Raw genomic sequence first — 17,867 nt, forward strand, 5'->3', positions numbered from 1 at the left:
TGAAACGAATAATACACTATATGTTTAACTGAATTTAAATTTAAAAAATTGTTTTTGAGTAAATAAATAAAATCTTAAAAAAAGGGGGGGGGGAATCCCTGGGTGGCTCAGCTGTTTAGCATCTGCCTTCGGCCTAGGGCGTGATCCTGGAGACTCGGGATCGAGTCCCCCATCAGGCTCCCTGCATGGAGCCTGCTTCTCCCTCTGCCTGTGTCTCTGCCTCTCTCTGTCTTTCATGAATAAATAAAATATTTTTAAAAATTGTTTTAAATCTGTTTATTCAACTTTAATAAAACAGCTTATTAAGCAAACAAGGGCTACACAAGATATGCAAAATTGCCTTTTAGAGAATGGGAGAGATGTTTATATACTGATTTGATCTCTTCATTTGATCCCTTACATAAGTATCAAAATGAATGTATGGGCAGCCCGGGTGGCTCAGCAGTTTAGCGCCACCTTCAGCCCAGGGCCTGATCCTGAAGACCCGGGATCAAGTCCCACGTCTGGCTTCCTACATGGAGCCTGCTTCTTCTGCCTGTGTCTGTGCCTCTCTGTATCTCTCATGAATAAATAAAATCTTAAAAAAAAAAAAAACAACCAAAATGAATATCTGCCTTAGCTTTATATGAACATTTATGGGAATGAGAATAAATGGGGTAAACTGAGGAAGGCTGGTTAGAATTCTGCTTTTCAAAGTCTTAAGAAACTAAGAGCTAATTCACTAATAGGTTATTTTTTTTTAAAGGAAATAAATTGATAGTTTTTTAGGAAAAAGGAAAACATAACCCTTGACATGAAAAGGATAAGTTGTCATAATTATTCAAGAAGGGTAAACTTTGTCTTCTTGTTTGATAACCTGGAAAAAAACAAGCCACTTGTTTTGATGTAGGAGAGGGCTAAGGACTAAAGATGTTTTAAATTCACTAATATCTAATAGTTCAGATTTTAATTTCTATACAACTATGCTTTCTTTTTTCTATAAACAACTTTTAGGGGTGCCTAGGTAGCGTAGTTGGTTAAGAGTCTGCCTTTGGCACAGGTCATGATTGGGCTCTCTGTTCATCAGGGAGTCTGCTTCTCCTTCTCACTGTGTGCGCTCTTTCTCTCAAATAAATAAAATCTTTAAAAAAAAAAAAACCCTACAAAATTATTTTATTAAAAATCATTTTTAAACCCCAAAAAACAAAAACAGCAAACAACTTTTATTAAAAGTACCCTACCATTTATTCTCTCTGGCCCTCATTATCCTTATCTGTAAAGCTATGGGACTAAATTTTTTTTTTTTTTTAGATTTATTTATTCATTAATGAGAGACACAGAGAGAGGCAGAGACATAGGCAGAGGGAGAAGCAAGCTCCCTGCAGGAGCCTGATGTAGGACTCGATCCCAGAACTCCAGGATCATGCCCATGAGTCGAAGGCAGACACTTAACCACTGAGCCACCCAGGCATCCCTAAATGAAGAAATCTTAATTTGGAATCCTGAATGGCCACGTCTTTGAATCCTCTGAAAGAAAATTACACATACATGTGTATATATGTGTATATATATATGCATATATATATGCATTTTTCTGGGAGGCTATCTGTAGCTTTCATCTGGTTTTCTAAGGTCCCTTCCAGTTTTAATATCCTAGGATTAGTGACACAGTAATTTTCATGTAGATATAAATTGTTTTCTCTGATTAGAAGGATTAGTGTTTTGATCTGAATGTCAGGTATTGTTTTTTTTTTATTTTATAAAGGATTTATTTATTTTAGAGAGCAGAGGGAGGGGCAGAGGGAGAGAGAGAATCTTAAGCAGGCTCTTTGCCCAGCATAGAGCCCAACACGGGGCTCAATCTCACAACCCTGAGATTATGACTTGAGCAGAAACCAAGAGTCAGACACTAAACCAACTGAGACACCCCAGTGCCCCATGGATGTCAGGTATTTTTAAATACTTTTTCAAAATTCTGTTTTTAAACAAATTAAAATCCAAACTGTTAGATGCCAGTGAGTTTAAAACATCACTAGCCTTTAGCCCTCTCCTGTGTCACGTTGTACTCCTTAGAAGGCCCACAGCTATATACCAGTAGTTTGAAGGAGCATTCAGGACAGTGTGCAAATATGTTTAGTGTTTCTAACTGGGTGTTTACTCCTCTTGTGCACCCTTCTGGGACATGGACCAAATCAGAGGATGTAGGTGGATGGGGATGACAGTGACTGATGAAACCTCAGATTTGCTTGCAGTCAGTACATCAGTGCTTAAATACTGATGCCATGAAGATGGTCTGGTTCTGAGAGAAAAACGAAAGCTCAGTGTTTGTCTTTATTTCTATAACAGTATCACATCCTGTCAACAGCCCTTAAGGCCCACTAGCCTGGGCCTGGGAAACTCTAAGTCTTAGGCCATAAAAATTTGAATGCCCTTTCCTATTCTGACCCACTCCCTGGTTTATGGGGTGCTGTTTAGAAAAACAGAAGACCCTGGAGTATATTAGCATATTTAATGTTTCACAGGGGGGTAGGGGAAGGTGTTGGTGCAAACATAAGGGCATAGACTCACAAAAGAATATTTCAGCATCATAAGAGGATAAAGACCATACAATCATTTCCCTAGATGCAGAAAAAGCATTTGACAATGTACAACATCCATTCATGATAAAAACCCTCAACAAAGGAGGGTTGGTTGAGGGAATACACCTCAACATAGTAAAGCCATATATGAAAAACCCAGAGCTAACATCATACTCAATGGTGAAAAGCTGAGAGCCCCCCCTCCCCACCCACACACACAGTCTAGAACAAGACAAGGATGTCCTCTCTCACCACTTTTATTCAACGTAGTACTGGAAGTCCTACCACAGCAATCAGACAAGAAATAGAAATAAGAGGCATTCAAATTGGTAAGGAAGAAGTAAAACTTCCACTCTTTGCAGATGACATAACATTATATATAGAAAACTTAAAGACTCCACCAAAATACTACAAGAACTGATCAGTGAATTCAATAAGGTTGTAGGATTCAAAATCAATATACAGAAATCCATAGCATTTCTATGCACTAATAATGTAGTAGCAGAGAAATTGAGAAAGCAATTCCATTTATAATTGCATCAAAAAGAATGAAATCCTAGGAATAAATTTAACCAAGGAGGTGAAAAACCTGTACTTTGAAAACTATAAAATACTGATGAAACAAATTGAAGACAACACAAATAGAAAGATATTCCATGTTCATGGATTAGAAGAGCAATATTGTTAAAATGTCTATCCTGCCCAAAGCAATCTACAGATTCAGTGCAATCCCTATGAAAATACCAACAGCAATTTTCATAGAACCAGAACAAATAATCTTAAAATTTGTATGGAACCACACAAGATCCTGAATAGCCAAAGCAATCTCAAAAATGAAAAACAAAACTGTTGGTATCACAATCCCAGACTTAAAATATACTACACAAAGCTATAGTAATCAAACAGCATGATAGTGGTATAAAAATAGACACAAAGATCAATGGAATAGAGGGCCCAGAAATAAACACACGATTATATGGTCAATTAATCTTCAACAAAGGAGGCAAGAATATGCAATGGGCAAAAGATAGTCTCTTCAACAAAAAGGTGTTGGGAAAACCGACAGCTATGTGCAAAAGAATAAAATAGGACTACTTTCCATCACCATACACAAAAACAAATTCAAAATGGATTAAAGGCCTAAACGAAACCATAAAAATCCTTGGAGAGAGTAAGCAGGCAGTAATCTGACAACAGCAATAGTAACATTAATCTAGACACATCTCCTGAGGCAAGGGAAATAAAAAAAAAAAAACACTATTGGGACTACATCAAAATAAAAAGCTGTGCAGCAAAGGAAACAATCAACAAAACAAAAAGATAACTTACTGAATATAGAAGATATTTAAAAATGACATATCCAATAAGAAGTTAGTATCAAAAATACATAAACTTCTACAACTCAACACCAAAACAGCAAATAATCCAATTACAAAATGGGCAAAGACATGAACAGGCATTTCTCCAAAGACGTCATCCAGATAGCCAGCAGTCACTGAAAAGATGCCCAACATCACTAATCAGGAAAATGCAAATCAAAACTACAGGAGATATTACATCACACCTGTCAGAATGGCTAAAATCAAAAGCTCAAGAAACAAGCATGGATGAGGAGATGGAGATAAACAAACCCTCTTGCACTGTTAGTGGGAATGCAAACTAGCGCAGCCACTATGAAAAAACAGTATGAATTTTCCTCAAAAAAGTTAAAAACACAATTACCATATGACCCAGTAATTCCACTACTGGGTATTTACCCAAAGAAAATGAAAATACTAATTTGAAAAGCTACATGCACTCCTATGTTTACTGCAGCATTATTTAAAATAGCCAAGATAGGGCACTTAGGTGGTTCCATGGTTGAGCATCTGCCTTTGGCTCAGGTCATGATCCCAGGGTCCTGGGATCGAGTCCCACATTGGGCTCCCCACAGGGAGCCTGCTTCTCCCTTTGCCTGTGTCTCTGCCTCTGTCTCTCATGAATAAATAAAATCTTTTTAAAAATAAAAATAAAATAGCCAAGATATGGAAGCAGCCCAAGTGTCCACTGATAGACGAATGGATAAAAAAGATGTGGGGGTGTGTGTGTGTATAATGGAATATTACTCAGCCATAAAAAGAATGAAATCTTGCCATTTACAACATCATGGATAGATCTATACGGTGTAATATTAAGTGAAATTAAGCCAAAGAAAGAAAAATACCATATGAGTTCATTCACATATGGAATTTAAGAAACAAAACAAACATAGAAAGGAGAGAAAAAAAACAGACTCAAATATAGAGAACTGGTGATGGGTAGGGGGATAGGTGAGATAGGTGAAGGGAATTAAGAGTACATTTAACATGATGACCACTGAGTAATGTATAGAATTGCTGAATCACTAGATTGTACACTTGAAACTAATGTAACACTATATACTAATTATACTGGAAGTAAAATTAAAAAAAGATAAGTTAGGAAAAAAAAGGTAATCAAATATATACTCTAAAGAAATAGGGGTGGGCAATTCCAATTCCACCAGAATAGATTGCCCACGTTAAATAATTTTCCTCAGGGCAGACCAGGTGGCTCAGCGGTTTAGCGCCGCCTTCAGCCCAGGGCATGATCCTGGAGACCTGGGATCAAGTCCCACGTCAGGCTCCCTGCATGGAGCCTGCTTCTCCCTCTGCCTGTGTCTCTGCCTCTCTCTTTCTCTCCTCTCTGTGTATTCTCATGAATAAATAAATAAAATCTTAAAAAAAATAATTTTCCTCAAAAATAAAAACATTTCTACTTTTTCAGTTTAAAAATATGTAAGCATAATTAGAAATGTGATGAGACATTGGATGTCTGTTAGTGAAAAAAAGTCACTGCAACAATTACATTGAACACTATTTCAGGAGTTCTGAATTTTAAAGCAAACAATATTAAACAGGAATATAACACAAGTTTTTAATTTTAGATATATTGCTTTTATTCAAAAGAGTAACTGCTTGACAACCTAAGTCACAAAGTTTGGACCAAACCACCAGTCCACTGAAATAGCCCTGTGAGGTTTGTATCTGCACAGCCACAGGGACCCTTGTTGCTTTCAAATGCTGAGAATTATAGTAGCTGAAACCAGTGTTCTAATGAACAGAATAATTGTTTCCACCATCATGTTCCCCCATGATGCCTAAAGTTATCTTCTGCTCCTCAGGTTGGACCATCTGTTTTTGTGAAAGTTACAATATTGCAGTTTACAAAAATCCAAATTGTTCCTTTGATTTATATGATCTAACTCTAAATCATAGAAGTATTACTATTTTAAAACACTGATTGACTCTACTTGCTTTAAATAATCTCAAATCCCTTTCACGTTTATTATCAGTAATCAGGAAAGATGAAATAAGCAGTCCTAAAATTCTGAGATGTCCACGTGTTCCCTTTTCAATTTAATAAGACTTCACATTATATAGTGTCTTTGTATGTTACAGAAGTTGGTACAATACACCTCTATCAGGAAAGTCTTAGAAGGAATTACAAATATTACAATAAACTTATAACTAGAAATGTGACATTTGAAGCAGAATACATGCAGAGAAAATTAAATCCTTTCAAAAAAAAAAAATGACATTGCTATAGCCCACATCAAATTTGTAATTGGTGACAAATCTGTTTCTAGTCTGGTAAATGGTGGCATACCCAAGTCCCAACTTGTTAGCTTTTCAACAGGTAATTGCAGCTGAAACATGTCACCACTCTGGACATTTGATTTGGAACTGTAGAATTAGGATTCATGAAGTCTTGATATATCATCTTTCTAGACCCTTCCTCTTAAATCACCTAAGTTAATGCTACTCCAGTGTGTTCTGAAAGGCTTCCCAAGGTTCCCAGTTTCTCTCCTGCTTCATCTCTTCATAGTAACCTTCACATCTATTTGAACCCATACTAAGGAGTTTACTAAGAGTCTAATACCTGTTTATGCAGTTATTTGTGCATGGCTTCAGACCAAAATTTAATCTGTAACACATGGATTTCATCTATGAAAAGGCAGGCAGCAATACTCTGCCTTCTTCACATGACTGTCCTAAGGATGTCAAGTATGCAAGAAATGCTTTAATTATAATGTATTACATTTATGCATTATTGTTTTCTCTATGACAAGCAATACCTTTGTCCTACACCCAAATTAGAAAATACTGTTACTGGTATTTCATTCAGCATCTCATTAATTGATGATTAATCAGATGAACTTGAGAGAATGTGATAGATTTGGGGGTTTTTCTCCCTCAGTATATAAATAGGCTCACTAACATATGGACGGACAGTATGACCATCAGTGACTGCAAGGTGACAGAGCCAGCACTGACCCCTTGGCATTGATTGATTACCTTGCTGTCCAGTTCACAGATGAGCAGTGCCAGCTGAGGGAGTCAGGATTTCATAACCTTGTGGTTTTGAATCTTCTAAAACAGAAAACTGCAGATGAGAGCATTAGGTACTTATGCTGTAGCCATCAAAAAAGCAAGATAACTTTTTTATTGAATTGCCTCAGACAACACTTGCTCATTGTGTTAGACCTGAGGAATCTGGGCTATATGCTGCCATCTAGGGACAGTATTACAAAAGTTTTCTGATAAGAGAAAACCAAAATTGCCCATTCTGTTGGTATAGCTCACCAGTAATATCTCTTGTTAAATTTAAATAGTGTCCCTATACCCATCCCAAGGTCTTTGATGCTCATTGCCATGAAAAGCTACTTTCCTCAGAAATGCATCAAACTACTATGTGTTTGCAGTATCACAGAGGTTCCTGAAAAAAAATTTCCCTTTACAAGTTACTTTGATAGATGATTTCTATAAAAGAACCAAATTCTTGGGCAGCCCTAGTGGCCCAGCGGTTTAGCACCACTTACAGCCCAGGGTGTGATCCTGGAGACCTGGGATCGGGTCCCAAGTCGGGCTCCCTGCATGGAGCCTGCTTCTGTCTCTGCCCCGCCCCTGTCTCTCACGAATAAATAAATAAAATCTTAAAAAAAACAAAAAACAACCAAATTCTTGTTTAAATGTCACAACTGAGAAAAATCATGTGTGCTGACTACAGATAAATGTCTTGTATCATGTTAATTCTTCTTTTGATTAAGAAGTGTCTTATAAACCAAAACATAAAATCAAATTATAGGGGCAGCCCGGGTGGCTCAGCGATTTAGCGCCGACTTCGGTCCAGGGCCTGATCCTGGGGACCCGGGATGGAGTCCCACGTTGGGCTCCCTGCATGGAGCCTGCTTCTCCCTCTGCCTGTGTCTCTGCATCTCTCTCTATCTCTGTGTCTCTCATGAATAAATAAATTTAAAAAAATCATATTATAAATTTCAAGTTTCTTCTTTAACTGTAGCTGATAGCAAAGAATTATATCAAAATGGAAAAGCACAACTGCTCCAAATGCATAAAACTTAGCTAGTACTAAAAGACACACTGACTTTCCCCCAATATTGTACAACATTTTATTGTAACAAAAATAATTAGATGCATCTCGTAGCGATATATTATCATATAGATACACACTGAGAAGGATAAATTGGATAAACTGTAAAACAGTATCTTACTATTTTTCCAATTAATCTGAGTAATTTTTGGAAAAATAAAAAGGTACAAAATTATCCCTTTTTATATAATTCCATATTTTTTCCAGAGACTTAGAGACAACACAGAATCAAGATATAGTTAAGTTATTATAATTCTAATCTTAATATTAGAACCTGTAATGTAAAAATTCCAGTCCTATCTTGTTAGGCATTTGCCAAATGAAATCAAATGTTTGCCATACAGTGGTTTTAAGCTTGTACAATAATATTCAAATGCTATATACTGCCATGGGCTCTTCTGATTTCACACATAGGCTGAAATATTTTAGTAAACTCACACTTTTTCACCTGTTTAGTCTTTGTGTTATCACTTCTCGATACATAATAGAGATGTAGATGAGCAACAAAAAGATGACAAAGAAATCATCTAGAAAGCCTAGAATTCCAAACAAGGCTTCAGGTACAAAATCTAGAGGTGATATGAGATAGAAAAAAGCTCCCATTAAACAAAGTATTATCCTGATGCGGAACATCCAGAAAAGGCCCCCGACTGAAAACATTTCCCTGAATGCATGCCTCAGTAAAGTAGGTAGATCCATAATTCTTTCCATAATCTGGTAGGGGGAAGAACAAAATATGATTTGTCATCTAATATGTCAGATATCAAAATAATATAATATTCTTACAATGTGCAAACTCAGTTAACATGAATTAAGGAGTTTCACATATTTTTTAGTTATATCTTTTATTTAAAAACAGATCTTTGATAACTAGGTTCTTATAAAGTAGATCTTACAGCAGATAACTGAAAAGCAACTAAAATGTCAACAAACTTAATTAAAATATAGGATATACTGAAGCAAAATTCAAGTCCTCTCTAATTTGAATTAGTAAAATAAACCAAATGAAGCACCTGTGTGTGTATATAGGATTAGAGCCTAAGGCTTGAGCTCAAGTCTCAGCTCTTAAAGTCAGACAGGTCTGGGTTTAAACTCAAAGTCAATCTCTTAGTAGTCAGGTGACCTTGGGGAAGTTGTTTAAACAACTGAGATGATGCAACCAAGTATATGCCACCAGGGCTATTAAGAACTAAAAGAGATATTGTATACAAAGGATCTTTGTAAATTACCAGACAATACAGAAGTAGTATACATTAAAGACACATTAACTTACATGGCTTTGACAGTCTAAGAATGGCAATGAAACTGATTCCTTCCTAGGATGTTTATTTGGTTTAGCTTGAGTTTAAGCAAATTACTAATTGCCACAAAAGTTTTTGGAAAGTCAGACCCTACCTTTGTGAAAACGATTATGAAAAAAAGATAAAAGAAAAAAAACCTATTATGCTTCTGAAATATGCACAGAAACATCAATTTTTACATAAGTGAGCATAATTTTCACAGCCGAAATTTAACAAATTATATCAATTTTTGAAAATTGAAGCATTCAGAGAACTTGGAACCCTCACAAACTATTGGAAACAGTTTGGCAGTTTCTCTAAATGTTAAACATAGAGCTATCATAATATCCAGCAATTCCACAACGAGGCATATACTCAAGAGGAATGAAAACACAAATGTGAATGGAAGCATTATTCATAATAGATCAAAAGTGGAAACAATTCTAATGTCCATCAACTGATGAATGGATAAACAAAATGTGATATATTATTTGGCCATAAAAAACAATGAAGTTCTGATATAAATTACAACACGATGAACCTTGAAAACACTATGCTAAGTGAAATAAACTAGAGACAAAAGGTCATATATTATATGATCCCATTTCAATGAAACGATGAAAATGTCCAGAATAGCCCAATCTATAGAGACAGAAAGTAAATTAGTGGTTACCAAGGACTGGGGAGAGAGGACAGGAAAGGGGAGAATGGGAAAGGATGTCCAAGATTTAGGGATGATGAAAATACTGTAAAATTAGATTATTATGATGATTAGATTAGATTTATTCTGAATACACTAAACACCACTGAATTACATACTTTAAACAGGTTGCACTTTATGACGAGTAAAATATATCTAGATAAAGTTAACAAAAGAGTACTAATATCTACTTGTATGACCTTGAGCAAGTTAGTTTATCCTCTGTCTCCAAACTTTGCATTTGTTTTACATATGGTGCTGTGTAGTAAGTAACTAACATGATTTCTTAACTTCTTTCATGATCTCACTTCCCAGGGGCTGGTAATGCAGATAAACTGACCAGAGGAAAAAAGTCACTTCCTGTGTTCATTCCACTGGGCACAGCTCAGCTCTTTTTAACAATCCGTATAATTACTATATATATTTTGTTTGCCTCACGAGTGCCAAATAAGTAGAGAGGGAAGTGAAGACAAAAATGGGAAGAACTGAGCAAGTAATAAGTAAATAGTTATATAAACTCCACCAGATAATCTTGTAAATCCTTTTGAAAACTTGGTCATAAAAAATCAAAATGGTCTTTTTAGAATCACTTCCTACATTAATTTTCTATTCTCTATAGGAGAAACATTTAAAACAAAACAGCTGCATAACTTTCACAAGTCTATGATAAATTATTTTAAATATTCTAGTGACTAGCCAGTATGTCTTTTGAATACTTTTCTGTCCCTTATCAGAGCTGTTTTCATATGGTATCACTTATACAAACTCTGTAATAAGTAGACAAGGAGGATGATTAAGGTTATTAAGAAATGTTTGAAAAAAAAAAAAAAGAAATGTTTGTATATTAATCACAATCTTACTCCAACTTTGGATGAGGGAAAATACCAAAGTCAAAGCTAACTGTCTCTATTACACTGTAATTTCATCACACACCAGACTTCTTACTCATCAAATATATGACACCTACCAAAAATTAATAATTGAGCAATGGTATGCTTCACACTTAAAAATAGGAATAAATATCTTAAAATGACTTTTTTTAAGTTCAGTGATAGGTCTTGAATTTGGGACATGTTGATTTTCAAAGAATCATCCTATAGATGTCACTAGAGGATATGCAAAAAAAAATAATTGCTGGATGAAAAATAGCAGAGGCCCCCAAATAACTATGGAGGACAACAATGATTGGATTAAGTTTTCTGTCTGTTTAAACATCTAGATTTATCTGTTATCCACAACGTTTGAAATTGTATGCTCTTAAGTGTACATGACATCACAGTATAAGGAATACATGCAAAGAAGCACAAGATTACACAAGTATTTAATACTGAAGTACTTTGTGCTTGTTTTGGCAGCACATATAATAATACTGAAACATTTTAATAGATTATATTCTTTGCCGAGAGTAGTAGTATCAATTTTTAAAGATAACTCATTAATTTATTCAACAAATATTAAGAACCTACTGTATCCCAGGCACTGAAATTGCAATGAGAATAGAGCAGTGAGTATATAAAGATAATGCTTGCCCTCATGAAGCTTTTAGTCTACTGAGAGAAAGATAATGAACGAGATTTGAGTATGGTTTGTGACATGCTACAAAGGAACAGTGCAGAGGACAATGATAGTGAATACCTTAGTTGATCAGAAAAGCCTCCCTGAGGAAGGGTGATTTAAGAACAACCTAAAAGATGAGAAGTCAGCCATGAGAAAAGCAGAGGGACAAGTATGCCAAATAGAGGTGTCATGTGTGAAGGTAGTAAGATGGAAAGACTTGGAGTGTATTTTGAGAGTGAAAGGCAGCTGGTGGAGGTGAAGCATTTTGAGGGAGGCTTGGGAGAGAGCAACTAGGTCATGCAGGACCTTGTGAGCACAGGAAGGAGTTGGAACATTATTCCAAAACACTGGAAGTTTTAAAATACAAGAATATCATGGTTTTATATATGTTTTCAAAATATTATTTGGGCTGCTATGCAGAGAAAAAAGTCACAGTGACAAGGCCACTTGCAGTTTATCCTAAGCAAGAGAGGATGGTGGCTTAGGCTAGTATGATTGCTATAAACACAGCCTATTTTTATGAGATAAAAATGACAGGATCTCCTAAAAAAAGAAATGATACAACTTATTTCTAGATCAGGTGAGGGGAATGAGGGAAAGGAAGAAATCAAAACAGCTGAGTAAGACTGAGAAAAGAGTACACTGTTGAGGAGGGAAGCAATTCAATATTGTACATATGGCATGTGAGACGCTGTGAAATATCCGAGTGGAGATGCAAGACAAGTACCTGCATGTATGCTCTAGAGCTCAGAGGACTTTCCATATAAATATGTACTTAGCATATTCTTATTTTTGAAGTACATACTTAGTCATGCACACACTTCTAGAATTCTTTGTTAGATTTTAAGAAAACTGAATGAGCCAGTAAAATGTGAGTTTTTAACCTACCATATGCTTTTTTTGGGGGGAGGTCAACCATAGAGTCAATATGTTCTTTAAAAATCAAATGCTTTTGAGTAACTAAAATAACATATCAAAAAACCTCAACATCTAGATTTACTTAGGGAAACATTTCAAACAGAAGGCCAGGGTAAATAAAAAAGTAGAAAACACAATTGTAAAACTCTCCACAAGTTCTCAGTTTTAAGTTTTTCATTAGACAGTCCCTATTTTAGATTTGCACTGGAGTCAATTTTACATTTCCCTCTAATTTTTCTTTTTTGATCTCTCTCTTATAAAGACTTCTATAATGCTTTTTTTTTTTTTTAATAGAGAACTATAGTCCTTGGGAAAGCTGTTACTCTGTAATTGACAACAATGACAAAGGTTAAAACTTTACCCAACACACATAAACAATGAGATTTTTTTATAGTCAAAGAATATTTGGTCAATCTCACATTACAAAACAGAAGTATCATTATACTCTAACTTTGCACCTGCTATAACATTACTTACAGATCTGGGCTGCCCTGAGAATCTCCGGTTATAATCATTAATATCTTGACGCAATGATACAACATCCTGAGATTGGTCATTTTCACCAAATACTGTTAGCAGTAAAGTTACCTGTGTATTAAAAAAAAAAAAAAAAAAAAAAGTTATACCTTTCTGCAGCATTACTTTTTTTCCTTTTGTGTTATTATTCAATAGAATGAGAAAAGCTTCTAAACTTATTTTCATTTATTTTTTTCACTCATTGCTTTGAATAAAGGCAACATGAGGAGGAAAGTAAGTTATCATTGCCTTACAATAAAATCCAAAGCAAAATGTAATTTGTATTCCCATAAAATCAAATGGGCAAGTTAACTAAACACTGGTTCTAATATCTTTCAGTTCACTCTAGGAATAAAGTCAGTAGTTCTCTGTTTGGGCTAACAAATATTTGAGGATGTAAGAATTATGAGAAAATATTCAGGAGCAAAGTGACATAAAAATACATGTTTAACATTGTGAGAGAAAAATTAGGGATTTCTTTTGTGATTAAAATCATTATTCTTCAACCTCACTGGTATTTGAAATATCTTCAAATGCTACCAAACATAATACAGCGATTAAGTTATTGCAGAGGCCCACTCTCAAACACCCATCCCTACTATAGTCAAAAAAGGTAATTCTTGATACTGATATATAATGTAATGCTTTTAACCTGGTTTCCTCCATGGTACCTCCATGGTAGAGGTTAGGATAAACAAATATCCCAGGACCATACTAAGGTAATCTGAAGATGACAGCATCTTGAAAAACAAGTACATTTTAATATATAACTATGCCAGGACGTCTGGGTGGCTCAGTGGTTGAATGTCTGCCTTTGGCTCAGGTCGTGATCCTGAGGTCTTGGGATCGAGTCCCACATCAGGCTCCCTGCAGGGAGACTGCTTCTCCCTCTGCCTGTGTCTATGCCTCTCTCTCATGAATAAATAAATAAAATCTTTATATATATATATATATACGTATATATATGTATATATATATATATGTATATATATATATATATATATATATATATATATATATATATATATATAACCATGCCTATAGAAATGGTCACTGTACAGTAGGATAAAAATGGGAAGGAGCAGTGAAAGATTTAGGTTTAAATCATCTAGCTGTTTTTATCCTTCTTCAGGTCAGCTGTAAAACCAGGACTTCCCACTATTCACATGCTTCCCAAACAGCCAAAGAGAGGAGTGATGAAGAGCAGTAGGTGGTAGGAAAGCAAGTACAGCCTCTCTTCACAAATTGGCTAATAAAAATGCATCCTTCGATAAATAATAATTGACCACTTACTGTGGGCCAGGCACTGTGCTAAGTGCTACATATACCCAAAAACTTATCCTCCCCAAGGATAGAAGGGGAGGCAGACCTGGTCAATAGCCTGTTATAAGGCACTGTGGTGGGGGTTATAATGATGCTTGAGAATAAAGAGTTCTGCCTGGGGTGCCCAGAAAGCTGGAAACATATTATGGCCCTCGCAGTGCAGGTAACACCACTGGTATGTTAGGGTATGCATTCAGAAAGAGAAGTGGGGAGCATGTTACAGTCAGAAGCAGCAGCCTGTACACTATTTCCAGTGAAACAGGATGGGGAACAGGTACCTGCCACCTGTCTTGCTTCCAGGATGAATTCTTCTACAGTTAGGGAACCAAAAGCTATTATATAAAAACAATTTTTTCTCTACCTTTCTAGGCTCTAGCAATTTATGGGTGGTCAGAAGGGTATCACCTGCTAATACATATATAACCTATGAAGAGCGGTGGAAAGAGCCAAGAAGAGGGGACATGTGGTGGAACTAATTCTTTTTTTTTTTTTTTGGAACTAATTCTTTAATGTGAGACCATTCTATAATATGGTCTGGTCTCGGTGTTGCTGGCAGATAGCTAAGGATTATGAGAGGTGGTATCCTGCAAATAAACTTCTCTGTTGATTGCCTTGTGTCACATAATCAAATCAGCCATAGAGGCAGTACAAACAAAAACAAAAAACACCACCTGCCATGTGATACAAAATCAAATGTGAAAGAGGCAGAATTTGGGAAACGTAGAAGCACGCAGGAAAGAAGGAAGATAAAGCTCCGAACTTCCCTCTTTACACCAAAAAATAAAGCAGTGATGGGGATAAGTGGATAGCCAGAACAAAGGCTGAAAGGGTATGTGTGTCTGTGTGTGTTTAACAATTCATGCTATATGGTTTTATTCCTATAAAGTCCAAAAATCAGACAAAACTAAATAATCTTACAGGTGTATGCTACAGTAATAAACCTATAAAGAAAATCAAGGGAATGCTTATCATAAAAGTCAAACACTAGTTTGCCTCTAGGAGAGGAAGGAGGGGGTGGAGATTTGATCCTTAGGAGGCTTCTGGGGGCTGTTAGGCCAGTTTCTATTTCTTCACCTGAGTGATGATTACTGAAGTGTTGCTTTGTGATGATTTAATAAGCTGTACTCATTTGTTTTGTGTGCTTTTCTGTATGTCTGTTATAGTTTACAAAGAATTCTGGAAAAACTGGCTTCTTCTACCATTTTGATTCGTTTTTTGGTCTCTGTGGGTTTATGGCTTTTTACAAAACGTCCTGTTCTTTTAGTGGCTTGCAAAAGGTAGCAAAAGTAAATATGTGTTCAATTTGACTTCTTTACTTGAAAGCTCTCTGTTTTAGGACTTTGCTTTGCACAATGGAATACTTCCTAAGGAGCTACTATCTTTTTACATGTTCATAACTCATTATTAGAAAGGCAGGTATTTTTATTTTAAATGAAAAATAAAGTAAGTATACAGGAAATTATGAAAAAAATATATACAACTGACAGAATGTTCTATTTCACTATATTTACTAATTAAAAAACTAAAAATTTCATTTTCTTAAATTTAACAGTATTTTGTTTTTCTGGTATCAGAGAAATTGAGAAAAGATGGCACATATCATCTGTGCTGACATTTCAGTCTTCAATATAGATTTATAAAAACTTACTGTTTCCCTCCTGAAGTACCTTCTATACTAACTATAAAGATCTGTTCTGGATCATATAATATGTAAAACTGTCTCCCAAAGAGACATTTTAAAAAATTATTATTCATCATATAAAGCTATTTAGACCCTCACTGGAGAAGGGCAGATTAAAGTAAATTGAGTAGCCCTGAGTGGCTCAGTCAGTTAAGTTTCTGCTTTAGCTCAGGTCATGATCCCAGTGTCCTGGGATTTAGCCCAGATTCAGGAGCCTGCTTCTCTCTCCACCTCCGCCTGCCACTCCCCCTGCCTGTGTGCTAGCTTGCTTTCTACTGTCAAATAAATAAATAAATTCTTTTTTTTTTTTTTTTTAAAGTTAAATTGGAAGGGAAGAACTTTTTTTTTTTTCCAAAAGAAGTTTATGTAGGGGAAATACTTGTTTAAGCCTGATTAGCTGGTTCGACTATTCCTTTGCTAGTATCACAATGAAGTCTGACTAGAATTTTGAGAAGGTTTCATTTACCAGGTGTTTTTTTTTTACTACAATTGAGGGATTTAGAAGAAAATTTCCTTTTCTTGGTATCTTTCAGACATTTTAAAAAATAATGGAGTAACACTTTAGAAGCTTTGGATAAACAGAACTTCCTTACGACCCAACAACTGGTGCTTACCCAAAGAAGACAAAAATACTAATTCAAAGGGATACATGCACCCTAATGTTTAGCAGCATTATCTACCATAGCCAAATTATGGAAACAGCCATAGTGCCCATCGACTGCTGAATGGATAAAGAAGTGGTATATATACAATAGAGTATTACTGAGACATAAAAAAGAATGAAATCTTGCCATTTGCAACTTTGCAACAACATGGAAGGAGCTAGAATATTATGTTGAGTGAAATCTGTCAGTTGGAGAAAGACAAATACCATATGATTTCACTCACGTGGAATTTAAGAAACAAAATGAAAATGGGAGAGAGAGGCAAGGAAAGAAACAGACTCTTTTAGCTAAAGAGAACAAACTGATGGTTACCAGAGGGGACGTTAGGTGAGAGGATAGGTGAGATAGATGATGAGGATTAAGGACCACACTTATGATGAGCACAGTGTATGGTATGGAAGTGTTGTTCACTATATTCTACATTTGAAACCTATATTACACTAGATGTTAACTGGAATTTAAATAAAACTTTAAGGGATCCCTGGCTAGCTCAGTGGTTGAACATCTGCCTTTGGTTCAGGGTGTGATCCTAGGGTCCTAAGGTCAAGTCCTACATCAGACTCCCTTCAGGGAGTCTGCTTCTCCCTCTGCCTCTGACTCTGTGTCTCTCATAAATAAATACAATCTTAAAAAAAAAAAACAAAAAACTTAAAAAATCAAAACAATTCAAAAATTAGATACAGAAATTTTAAAAATTTACAAAAGGAACTAGCATAAATTGATGCTTTCTGGATACAAACATTACCGTTTGTCTACAGATTGGACAACTGATTGCCCCAAGCCATGAACCATACCGCCAGTATGCAATAATGCAGGTACCTAATGAGGAGGAAAAAAAAATTAATACTGATATTTTAAATTTTAAAGCCCATGAATCTTCAGAAAGTTTCATATATTTGAAATATTTTCATAGTATCATCTTATTTTAAAATATTTTTTATTTCATCCAACCAACTCTTCAGGCAAATTCAAATCTAGTAACAATTCTCAGCCACTGAGAAATATTTTTATTTAAACTACTAGCTAAGATACAGACATTTTTATACAACTCAAAGCAAGATGCATTAACTGCTCCAATGCTGAAAAATACTGTATTTCCTATTTAAAATAATCATTGTAAATATGACAACCAACAAATCACAATATTAATTTTTCTGTTCCAAACTTGGTATATATGTTACAAAAACACAACTTCTATTTTTTTAAGAATTTAGAAAGCCA

The 17,867-nt window shown here is 35.4% G+C and overlaps 2 protein-coding genes across 4 annotated transcripts in view; one reads left to right on the forward strand and one right to left on the reverse strand.

Annotated features, from left to right (window-relative positions):
- HOOK3 (hook microtubule tethering protein 3) overlaps positions 1-17,867 on the forward strand; it is a 143,546-nt gene that overhangs the window by 4,956 nt on the left and 120,723 nt on the right. The window lies entirely within an intron of this gene.
- RNF170 (ring finger protein 170) overlaps positions 5,490-17,867 on the reverse strand; it is a 28,578-nt gene continuing 16,200 nt past the window's right edge. For 2 of the 3 annotated variants that reach the window (XM_072776683.1, XM_072776681.1), the window contains 3 exons: positions 17,392-17,465; positions 12,939-13,049; positions 5,490-8,720 (listed from right to left, as the gene is read on the reverse strand). In XM_072776683.1, the coding sequence (XP_072632784.1) occupies positions 8,451-8,720; positions 12,939-13,049; positions 17,392-17,465 (455 nt within the window). In that variant the 3' untranslated portion in view covers positions 5,490-8,450. The remainder of the gene's footprint in view (positions 8,721-12,938; positions 13,050-17,391; positions 17,466-17,867) is intronic. The other variant, XM_072776682.1, reaches the window with a different exon arrangement.

The sequence above is a fragment of the Canis lupus genome, chromosome 15 (genome assembly GCF_048164855.1).
Source record: "Canis lupus baileyi chromosome 15, mCanLup2.hap1, whole genome shotgun sequence".
In the NCBI taxonomy this organism is placed as follows: domain Eukaryota; kingdom Metazoa; phylum Chordata; class Mammalia; order Carnivora; family Canidae; genus Canis; species Canis lupus.